The 12,332-nt window shown below is 41.6% G+C and overlaps 1 protein-coding gene across 1 annotated transcript in view; it reads right to left on the bottom strand.

Moving 5' to 3' along the window:
* Positions 1-12,332, bottom strand: part of SKAP2 (src kinase associated phosphoprotein 2) — a 277,254-nt gene that overhangs the window by 113,004 nt on the left and 151,918 nt on the right. Inside the window, exon 5 of the mRNA XM_044295336.1 lies at positions 3,972-4,046. Coding sequence (XP_044151271.1) covers positions 3,972-4,046 — 75 coding nt within the window. The remainder of the gene's footprint in view (positions 1-3,971; positions 4,047-12,332) is intronic.

The following is a 12,332-nucleotide window of genomic DNA, read 5'->3' as shown; positions in this document are numbered from 1 at the left end:
ACCCCCCTGTAAGGCTCCATTCAGACGTCCATATGATTTTTACGGATCCATGGATACATGGATCGGATCCGCAAAACACATGCGGACGTCTGAATGGAGCCTTACAGGGGGGTGATCAATGACAGGCGGGTGATCCTACCCATATACACTCCCTGATCACCCCCTGTCATTGATCACCCCCCTGTAAGGCTCCATTCAGATGTCCGCATGTGTTTTGCGGATCTGATCCATGTATCCATGGATCCGTAAAAATCATACGGATGTCTTAATGGAGCCTTACAGGGGGGGTGATCAATGACAGGGGGGTGATCAATGACAGGGGGGTGATCAGGGAGTCTATATGGGTGATCACCCCCCTGTCATTGATCACCCCCCTGTCATTGATCACCCCCCTGTAAGGCTCCATTCAGACATTTTTTTGGCCCAAGTTAGCGGAAATATATATATATATTTTTTTTTGTTTGTTTTTGTTTTTTCTTACTAAGTCTCATATTCCACTAACTTGTGTCAAAAAATAAAATCTCACATGAACTCACCATACCCCTCACGAAATCCAAATGCATTTTTAGACATTTATATTCCAGACTTCTTCTCACGCTTTAGGGCCCCTAAAAAGCCAGGGCAGTATAAATACCCCACATGTGACCCCATTTCGGAAAGAAGACACCCCAAGGTATTCCGTGAGGGGCATATTGAGTCCATGAAAGATTGAAATTTTTGTCCTAAGTTAGCGGAAAGTGAGACTTTGTGAGAAAAAACAAAAAAAATCAATTTCCGCTAACTTATGCAAAAAAAAAAAAATTTCTATGAACTCGCCAGGCCCCTCATTGAATACCTTGGGGTGTCTTCTTTCCAAAGTGGGGTCACATGTGGGGTATTTATACTGCCCTGGCTTTTTAGGGGCCCGAAAGTGTGAGAAGAAGTCTGGAATATAAATGTCTAAAAATGCCCTCCTAAAAGGAATTTGGGCCGCTTTGCGCATCTAGGCTGCAAAAAAGTGTCACACATCTGGTATCGCCGTACTCAGGAGAAGCTGGGGAATGTGTTTTGGGGTGTCATTTTACATATAACCATGCTGGGTGAGAGAAATATCTTGGTCAAATGCCAACTTTGTATAAAAAAATGGGAAAAGTTATCTTTTGCCAAGATATTTCTCTCACCCAGCATGGGTATATGTAAAATGACACCGCAAAACACATTCCCCAACTTCTCCCGAGTACGGCGATACCAGATGTGTGACACTTTTTTGCAGCCAAGGTGGGCAAAGGGGCACATATTCCAAAGAGCACCTTTCGGATTTCGCAGGCCATTTTTTACACATTTTGATTGCAAAGTTCTTCTCACACATTTGGGCCCCTAAATTGCCAGGGCAGTATAAATACCCCACAAGTGACCCCATTTTGGAAAGAAGACACCCCAAGGTATTCCGTGAGGGGCACGGCGAGTTCCTAGAATTTTTTATTTTTTGTCACAAGTTAGCGGAAAATTATGATTTTTCTTTTTTTTTCTTTTTTCCTTACAAAGTCTCATATTCCACTAACTTGCGACAAAAAATAAAAAATTCTAGGAACTCGCCATGCCCCTCACGGAATACCTTGGGGTGTCTTCTTTCCAAAATGGGGTAACTTGTGGCGTAGTTATACTGCCCAGGCAATTTAGGGGCCCAAATGTGTGAGAAGAACTTTGCAATCAAAATGTGTAAAAAATGGCCTGCGAAATCCGAAAGGTGCTCTTTGGAATATGTGCCCCTTTGCCCACCTTGGCTGCAAAAAAGTGTCACACATGTGGTATCGCCGTACTCAGGAGAAGTTGGGGAATGTGTTTTGGGGTGTCATTTTACATATACCCATGCTGGGTGAGAGAAATATCTTGGCAAAAGACAACTTTTCCAATTTTTTTATACAAAGTTGGCATTTGACCAAGATATTTTTCTCACCCAGCATGGGTATATGTAAAATGACACCCCAAAACACATTCCCCAACTTCTCCCGAGTATGGCAATACCAGATGTGTGACACTTTATTGCAGCCTAGGTGGGCAAACGGGCACATATTCCAAAGTGCACCTTTCGGATTTCGCAGGCCATTTTTTACACATTTTGATTGCAAAGTTCTTCTCACACATTTGGGCCCCTAAATTGCCTGGGCAGTATAACTACGCCACAAGTTACCCCATTTTGGAAAGAAGACACCCCAAGGTATTCCGTGAGGGGCATGGCGAGTTCCTAGAATTTTTTATTTTTTGTCGCAAGTTAGTGGAATATGAGACTTTGTAAGAAAAAAAAATATTAAAATAAAAATCATCATTTTCCGCTAACTTGTGACAAAAAATAAAAAGTTCTATGAACTCACTATGCCCATCAGCGAATACCTTAGGGTGTCTACTTTCCGAAATGGGGTCATTTGTGGGGTTTTTCTACTGTCTGGGCATTGTAGAACCTCAGGAATCATGACAGGTGCTCAGAAAGTCAGAGCTGCTTCAAAAAGCGGATTTTTTTTTTATCAAAGACATGTAGAACAATAAATTTAGCGAAAAATTTATATATGGATGTCGTTTTTTTTGCAAAATTTTACAGCTGAAAGTGAAAAATGTCATTTTTTTGCAAAAAAATCGTTACATTTCGATTAATAACCAAAAAAGTAAAAATGTCAGCAGCAATGAAATACCACCAAATGAAAGCTCTATTAGTGAGAAGAAAAGGAGGTAAAATTCATTTGGGTGGTAAGTTGCATGACCGAGTGATAAACGGTGAAAGTAGTGTAGTGCAGAAGTGTAAAAAGTGGCCTGGTCATGAAGGGGGTTTTAGCTAGCGGGGTTGAAGTGGTTAACAAAATGTGTCCTTGCTATCTTCTCCCGATGTCCCCAAATGACCCAGGTATATTGAAAGTCTAACAACACCCCTTTTGGCATATAGAAGTTGAGGACATAGGCCGGGTCTTATACAACTGTAGCAGTGGTTCAGTCCTGTCAAGGAAAGTGATAGATATTGCCAAAATCTATCCCTTTCACCCTTAGCTGGAACATTTTCACTAAACGACCACAAGCAATGTCAAATGCATCTATGGGTGAATAATAACCCTTAAGTCAGAATTTTTGGGGGGTTTATGCAATTTCTTTATGCTTTTGGTGGGCTGAGAATACTGCAGGTTCAGTCACTTTGTTCTTAGGGAAGTTTCACACTGCCGTTTAACTGCTGATCACCCCTGAACCCCATTGACTATAATGGCATGGATCCGGCTGCTTTCCAGCAAAATGCTGGTTTTGGGGCGGACAAAAAACATTGCATGTACCGGTTTTTGCCTGGCCAAAAACTGGCATTTATGCCAGAAAGCGGCCACATTCCCGCCAGATCCCATTATAGTCCAGCGGTGAAAAGAAGTATCCAGCTAGGCTGGATCCGGGGAAAGACGGCAGGCTGCTGGATCAGTCAAACGGAGGTGTGAACATACCCTTATGCTTTTGCATCTACACAGTCCTGATGAGTACTTGATTGTGGGCTGTGTACTTGCTTGCTGGTGACAGTCCTTCAACTTAAAGCATGACCGGCCTTGAATGAGGCAGAGGATAGTCACCTAATGATCACTACTACAGGACTGAAATGAACTAGCTGCTGTATGAAAATTAAGGTTTTTTAGATGACAATATATTGCTCAAAATTCCGCTTTTTAAAACAGTTGTACAGGATTTAAAAAAAACATGGTTGCTTTCTTCCAAAAACAGCGCCAACCTGTCCACATGTTGAGTGTCATATACTGCAGCTCAGCCCAGTTCATTTCAATGGAACTGAACTGCAATACCTGACACAACCCATAGACAGATGTGGCGCTGTTTTTAAAAGAAAGCAGATTTTTTTACGGATTCTGCACTACCCCTTTCTGATCACAAAGGGGTTAAGAAGACGTTTGCACACAGAACATCGCCTATAACCAGTCCATCTGTCTTTGATATTTTATCATTGTAAAATGACATACCTTTTCTTCGCTTCTCAAGATAACCTGCCTTTGTAACTTCCAGATCCTGAGCAGCAACTGGTGGATGCAGATTTCCTAGAAAATGAAAAGCGGGTTTACAATGTAATTCTCCTGCCAGTAACAATATGTATTGTACCAGGAGCAGCACGTATACATTTCATTGATGTGTAAAGCAATTTCCAGAGCAGGTGGCCTATGGTTGTGAGCATGCTGTCCTCACGATGAATGTCAGAGCAGGACATTATGATGTAGCTGCTTTTCTAATCATACAGCTGTTTTCTATAATATCACGGCATAACCGGCTCCATACAATGATTATGTCAGACTGAGGAATCTGAGACATCTGCCTGCTCCACAAAATGCTTATCTACCATTTCCTTCCATTTTGTAAAACCAATTTTGTGTTTTCGCCGCGGCTATAATGGCATACAATTAGAGAATCTTAGTTTAGAGGAAACATTTTTAATACCCCACCAATGAACAATATTCCAGTATCTCATTTTAACCACTTCCTGACAAAGTGATTTTCCATTTTTGAGTTTTTTCGTTTTTTTTTACTCCTTGCCTTCCAATAACTTTTCTGTTTTTTAATTTACAAAGACAAATATAGACTTGTTTTTTGTTGGACAAGTAGTAGTTTCTAATCAAACATTGAATATTGCATACGATGTAGTGGGAAGCTGGAAAAAAAATCCAAATTGAATGGCATTGGCAAAAAAACACAATCCCGCCCCAGTTTTATGGGTTTGGTTTTTCCAGTGTTCCCTATTCAGTAAAACCGACCTGTTCCCTTCACTCTCTGTGTCAGTACGAGTACAACAATATCATATTTATATACAGTTTTTCTTGTGTTTTGATACAGAAAAAAAAAACCTTTGTAAAAAACGAATTCTTTCTTTGTATTGACATATTCTGACCATTACTTTTTATAGTTACTATCTATGGAGCTGTGTAGGGGCTCATTTTTTGCGGGATGATCTTTAGTTTTTTATTGATACCATTATGTTATTATATTTTGATCACTTTTTATTAAATGCTTGGGAAGGTGAATCTACTGTATGGGGAAAAAAACGTGAATTGGCCATTTTGTTTTCTTTTAACGTTGTTCACTGTATTTACGAGCATTTTGGAATGCTACAATGCCGATGATGTTTATTTTTTAATTGTTTATTTTTATTTTTATTCTGGGGAAAGGGGGATGATTTGAATTTGTATATATTTTTAAAAACTTTTTGTACTTTTGTTTGTTCGTTTTTTACCTTTTTTAAGGCCCCCCAAGGGTCTAACAACATGCAATTGCCATTTTTATTAAGAATGGATATAAATGCACAGCTACATAAAAAATTATGTGTATTCCAATGCAGTGTGCCACCTGCAGGCCTACATTGGAATATACCTGTGAAAGGCCTAAGGGCTCTTTCACATTCACCGCTGCAGTCCTGGGCTCTGTCTGTGTAGGTACTGTTGTTCTGGGATCTGCTCCACAGTTTCCTCTCAGCCCTGGCCACAGCATGCTTGCTGCTTGTTTCCTGCAGTACTTCCTTAAGGGCCGACGCTCGTCAGTCCCTGTGCTTTATGGGTTAGGTCATGTGACCTTGCTGACCTATTCCAGCCCTCCTGCACATATATAAGTGTCTCAGTCCTCTTCCCAGATGCCTCAGTGTCAAGGTCCTTGTGTCCTGCTAAGGTTCCTGATATCTGCTTGTGTTCCTGATTTGTACTTGTATTCCTGGACTCTGCTACCTCCCTGCCTACTTGTCTTGACTCTCATGTTGCCGACCCAGATTGCCTGACCTATACCTGTGCTGCCTGCCATGACCTATTGCCTGTCTGACTTCGCCTCTGCCTCATCCTTCGGTCATGCACTGTTGCTCCTGGTTATGACTCAGCCTGCTGGCAATGCCTGTACCTCTAGTAACTTTCTCATGTACCTCCTGGTCCGCCTGGACCAGCTGCCTCGTGTGCCTATCCTCCTCAAGAGGTAGAGACCTGGTGTTCCCCTCGGAAAGTCTATCCCCACCATCAGGGGTACTGTGAAGATCGAGGGGTTCACTTAAAAAATGCCCTTAGAGGAGGTAGGACACGTGGCACAGTAGGTGGTAGGACACAGTGTTAACCAACTGTTAACGTGGCTATTAAAAATGGATGTATTTCATTGGCTTCCTTTTTTAAATCCCAACCCCTGCAGTTCCCTCAATATACATAATGTCCCCTATTGTGCCTCTCAGTATAAAGAACAAACCCCCCCTTGTGCCTCCCAGTATAAAGAATGGCCCCTTTTGGGACACACCCACGCCCCCCAAATAAAAAGAATGGCCCCCTTTGTGCCTCCAGTATGTGTTAAAAATTATAAAAACATATATACAGTATATACTCACCTCATCCACTTATATGTAATTAAACACTCGCTCCTCCTAGGAGGCAGGACCTGTGCTCCCAGCGTGATGATGTCACATGTGACATCACCACGCTGGGAATGTCAGGATTTTAAAGCCTACAGTGAGGAGCAGTGTCCCAGCGTGTGCAAGTGGATAAATGGGAGTTTTTTTATTTTATTATTTGAACCCCTGAATGTTTTTTTTTTTTTCACAGTGTACCACTGTTTGGAGGAGTGCACTCCTCTATTGAAATGCCTGCTAAAAACTGTTTCATTGATTTTGATGGGGTCAGTCTGGCCAGTCCACCTTTTCTCTGTTTGCGTGAATGCAGCCTTACATTCCACAGGTACTAACAATTCTCGAGCATCTATTCTGCTGGGCCATTCTTTTATTATTCCTGCTAGAAGTTATAATTGAATTAGTAGCAATTTGCAGTAAAGGTCCAGATGAGTGATACCAGTTAGGGCCCGTTCACACAGCGGGTTTTACAGTGTAATTTTTGCATGGATAGCTGCGCCGAAATTTCACCAAAAACCCACCAGCAGTTGCAGCGTTTCTGCCCCCTGTTTATTTCAATGGGAGGCAGCGCTGAGCATCTCGCGGTGGTGGCTTAAAGCCACAGCCACGGTGAGAACAGACATGTCACTTCTTGGCGTGGCCACAGCTATTGAGATGTATGGGAGGCAGAAAGGCTGTCCATGCCAATATTACGCTGTAAAACCTGCCATGTGAATGAGCCCTTAGGGTATCTTTTTACAGTATCAGCGCTGCTAGTATCAGACTGTGCACAGACACACCCACATCTGGTGACACCCAGCTGGACCTTCACTGCACACTGCTAGCAATTCATTCAAACCTTCTAGCAGGAATAATAAAGGAATGGCACATAAACAAACTCATAAGAATAGATGCTCCAGAATTGTTATTACAAGGGGGATGCAAGTAGTCAAACAGTTGTGTCAGCATAGGTGACAGGTCCCCTTTAAGGCCCAACGGAGAGGATAAATTGTTTCTTTTGGGCAGTATATAAATATCATTTACAAGTTGTCAATATACAAAATGGTATGGCAGCAAAAACACGATTGATGAAAATATGACAAGACCTCTTGTATAGATTTGTCTTTTGAAAAACCAGAAGCTGACGTGCCGGTACTTTATCTCCCTGACTTCCAGCTTAAATCACGATGTAACAAATAGTACTCGACTTTGTGGAAATGTTTAAAAATGTAATCACAAAATGACAGCAAGAAGAAAAAAAAATAGACGGGAGGTTGAGCAAGGTCCACGGGACACATCATCTAAATTAGCCTTATTACGAGAAGCCGCAGCAGTAAAGTAAGAAATACAATGAAAACATCGTAATTCAAGGGCTATTTTTTACATCTGCAAGACAGTAGCAGCAAAATGAGCGTCCTACAGATCCATCTTTCTCAATAACCTGTGCCAAGAGCGAGAAGGAGCACTCTGCTAAAGGGTCCATCAGATATTTTGAATATCGCGCTGACTAAATTTCCGTCGAGTGGCAGCGGACATTCTCTGACATTTCCTGCTTTTAACACTACACAAACCTATCTTTAATGCTAAAAGATAAGAATACAATATCATTGTCTCTGTTAACAGCAGAGATGCCCTTTCGGTGACAACTGTCAGTGTTGTTTTCCTCTCATTTTCTTCTTATTGTGACGGAGAGGCTAATACGCCGAAAGGTTGGAGAGTTAATATCCCCATATACTATGCGACTTCTATGGCCACATAGGCCATTACAGGCATAATTGACAGCGAATTAACTCGCCGTGTGGACGTCAAAAGACCATTAGTTCTGATATATCCACGTTTGCACAGAAGAGTAGGACAAATAATAGTATTAAGCAGTTATTACCCAACTTTAATAGCAGGCCACATCCAGGTAATTCGGCCTACTTGGTCTCTATTAAATATACCAAATTACCATAATTCCTCTATGGTCGTACCAGACATATCCATTCTTATGTCGCTAAATCCATCTATATTTAAAGTTTTATACAATCCATCATGGTGAGCGGAGGGCCCCCTAATTCACTTGTGCCTCAATTGTAGGACAGGATGGCAAAGCACTTGGGTTAGAATTTTTCAGAATAGACAATATATAGGCAACTTGGTTGTGGATTTTATGTTTTATATATTTACATTATTATGACCACTTCCTACTATTGATGTGGGCAGCGTGTAGATCATGAACAAGGTCATGTGTGGCGACCTGGCTCAGTGGGTATATAAGCTATGCAATAGGCTGTCTGCACACATACAGTCATGTGAAAAAATTAGGACACCCTTTGAAAGCATGTGGTTTTTTGTAACATTTTTAATAAAAGGTTATTTCATCTCCGTTTCAACAATACAGAGAGATTAAAGTAATCCAACTAAACAAAGAAAACTGAAGAAAAGTCTTTTCAAGATCTTCTGTAAATGTCATTCTACAAAAATGCCTATTCTAACTGAGGAAAAAGATAGGACACCCTTGCCCCTAATAGCGAGTGTTACCTCCTTTGGCTGAAATAACTGCAGTGAGACGGTTCTTGTAGCCATCTACCAGTCTTCGACATCGGTCTGAGGAAATTTTACCCCACTCCTCAATGCAGAACTTTTTCAGCTGTGAGATGTTTGAGGGGTTTCTTGCACGTACAGCCCTTTTCAAGTCACCCCACAGCATCTCAATGGGATTCAAATCTGGACTTTGACTTGGCCATTCCAGGACTCTCCATTTCTTCTTTTTCAGCCAATCTTTGGTTGATTTACTAGTATGTTTTGGGTCAGACTCATTGTCATGTTGCATGGTCCAGTTCCGCTTCAGCTTTAATTTTCTAACTGATGGTCTCACATGTTCTTCAAGCACCTTCTGATACACAGTAGAATTCATCGTGGATTCTATGATGGTGAGCTGACCAGGTCCTGCTGCAGCAAAGCAGCCCCAAACCATGACACTTCCACCTCCATGCTTCACAGTTGGTATGAGGTTCTTTTCTTGGAATGCTGTGTTTGGTTTACGCCAAACATGTCCTCTGCTGTTGTGTCCAAATAATTCAATTTTGGACTCATCTGTCCAAAGAACATTATTCCAGAAGTCCTGGTCTTTGTCAACTTTATCTCTGGCAAATGTCAGTCTGGCCTCGATGTTTCTCTTGGAAAGCAAAGGTTTCCTCCTTGCACACCTCCCATGCAAGTTAAACTTGTACAGTCTCTTTCTGATTGTAGAGGCATGTACTTCTACATCAACAGTAGCCAGAGCCTGCTGTAGTTCTCGAGATGACACTTTAGGGTTTTTGGAGACCTCTTTTAGCATCTTGCGGTCTGCTCTTGGGGTGAACTTGCTGGGGCGACCAGTCCTGGGCATGTTGGCAGTTGTTTTGAAAGCCCTCCACTTGTAGACTATCTTCCGGACAGTGGAATGGCTGATTTCAAAATCTTTTGAGATCTTTTTAAATCCCTTCCCAGACTCATAGGCTGCTACAATCTTTTTTCTGAAGTCCTCTGACAGCTCTTTTGCTCTCACCATGGTGCTCACTCTCACTTCAACAGTCAGGAGCACACCAAACTAAATGTCTGAGGTTTAAATAGGGCAAGCCTCATTCAACATGCAGAGTAACGATCTACTAATTATGTGCACCTGGTGTGATATACCTGTGTGAGATCTGAGCCAATTTATGAGGGAATACATGTGAGGGTGTCCTATCTTTTTCCTCAGTTAGAATAGGCATTTTTGTAGAATGACATTTACAGAAGATCTTGAAAAGACTTTTCTTCAGTTTTCTTTGTTTAGTTGGATTACTTTAATCTCTCTGTATTGTTGAAACGGAGATGAAATAACCTTTTATTAAAAATGTTACAAAAAACCACATGCTTTCAAAGGGTGTCCTAATTTTTTCACATGACTGTATCCCTTGTTTGTGTCATGGGTAAAAGGGGCAATTTATCAGAGATGCAAAAGGAGTTGATTATTGGCTTTTAGCAGTATTTCCGAAACTGTGCGGTGCACACTGCTGTTCACTTGTTGAACATGTATTGTGAGTGCACAAAATCACCCCTGTGAATAAGCGACGTGGAAACTGCATAGTAACATGTACATACCATTGAGGTGAGAGGTGAACATCAGCTATGAAGGTGCGCAAGGGCAGACCTACACCCTACATTGAAGCAGCTCACTGACAAAATAACTCAAGAAGCTACCAGACGTGTCTAAAACACCAGGTCAGAGAACACTACTGCATAAGGGGCTCCAAAGCAGATGGATCATTGGACCTCTGCTAACAAAATTGTATAGGTAGAAAAGGCTTCACTTTTCATTTCAGTATCTGAATTGGACCTTCGCTGATTGGCAAAGGGTTGTCTTCTCCAATGAGTTGCATTTTCTACTTCATCAAGCAGATGGACGTTGGCGTGTCAGGGCGAGAACCATCAGAGAACAAACACCCTGAGACCATTGCTGGAAGAACACAAGTTGGTGGTGGTGGCAGCGTTATGGTCTAGGTCTGTGATGGCTAACTACCGGCACTTCAGCTGTGGTAAAACTACAACTCCCAAGATGCAGCCTTGCATGGCTGTTCTCAGAACTCCATAGAAATGAGCAGAGCATGCTGGGATTCGTAGTTTCACCACAGGTGGAGTGCCGGAGGTTAGCCATCACTGGTCTAGGGAATGTTTTTGTGGCATTCTCAGGATCCACTCATCCATGTGGAAGGCACTCTCAACCATGGGGCCCATTGTTTCTTTCATATGAAATTGAACAACCTTGGGGTGATTTATTTATCAGGATTTTGAGTCACTCCTTCAGCCCCACTCGCTGCTGTCCATGCTACAAACGGTAATTACTCTGGATATTAGATGGTGATCGTAGTAATGTGTATATTAGATATACACCAAGAAGGAGATCTTGGAATGGAATGAAACTTTCTATGTGTGAATGCAATGGAGATATATGTAAGTGAGGGAAAACTGTACAATTGAAAGACGTACCCTGTTGGGCCACCACTAGCCTGGATACAAGATGAGATATGGTTGGGCATGGAGGCATATAGGTTCAGTATGGTATCCACATTTGTTCAGTGTTCACAGATGTTGTAGCTGGACATGTAGAACTTGCACACTCCTAGGATGCTGAAGCTGGCTTCCCACCAGGTCCCATAAATTCTTGATTTACGATAAATCTCTCTCATGCTCTCTCCACTATGCTTCATAGTTGGGATGCATTTTTGGTATGGGGGAGCAGTGTTCTTTAAACTACAAATATAGAACTGCACATTTCTGCAAAAAAAAGTTCCACTTTTGTCTCATTTACACCTACATCATTTTTAGGAATGATTGTGGAATATTTATGTGGTCTTATGCAAATTTTAGACAGGCTACAGTGTCTTTTTTTTTTCTTAGTGTCCTTCCATGAACACCATTCTTGTTCAATGTTTTTCTAATGTGGACACATGAACAGAGGTTTTTGCAGTTTTTAGAGCCTTTTAGAGCCTTCTGTAGGTCTTTCACTGATGGGTTCTCTCTCTTACAACTTTCAGGATTGCTTGATGTGATATAAACAGAATGCCCATGCCCATGCCTAGAGAGGATAACACCAGTCCTGATTTTTTTTTCCATTCGTAGACAATCTTTCTTAAGAAGAACAAATTTATCAGCAACCAGGCTTTGTGTGGCCTTACTTACAATCTTATATCCTTGATTGAAACATCTTTTTCTAATTAGCTCCTGGGGAAGTCATTAGCACAGAGGTTCACTTATTTTTTCTCCATGCAGTGTGGATGCTTACTCAATATGCTCAATAAAAGGCATGAACAATACAACTGTTTGTATTTTATAAGTTTAGTTAAGCTAGATGGGCAGTCCATCTAATGTCTATGGGGCTTCCCGAACATCAACTGTCGATCCTTTAGGCCTCTTTCACACAGGTGTGAGGGCTGTATAGGATGTGGGTGCTTCGCGGGAAAATGGTGCGATTTTGCCTGCG

The sequence above is a fragment of the Bufo gargarizans genome, chromosome 5 (assembly GCF_014858855.1).
Source record: "Bufo gargarizans isolate SCDJY-AF-19 chromosome 5, ASM1485885v1, whole genome shotgun sequence".
In the NCBI taxonomy this organism is placed as follows: domain Eukaryota; kingdom Metazoa; phylum Chordata; class Amphibia; order Anura; family Bufonidae; genus Bufo; species Bufo gargarizans.
Note: the sequence above shows the minus strand (reverse complement) of the source record. Positions and strands in the feature narration are given on the sequence as shown.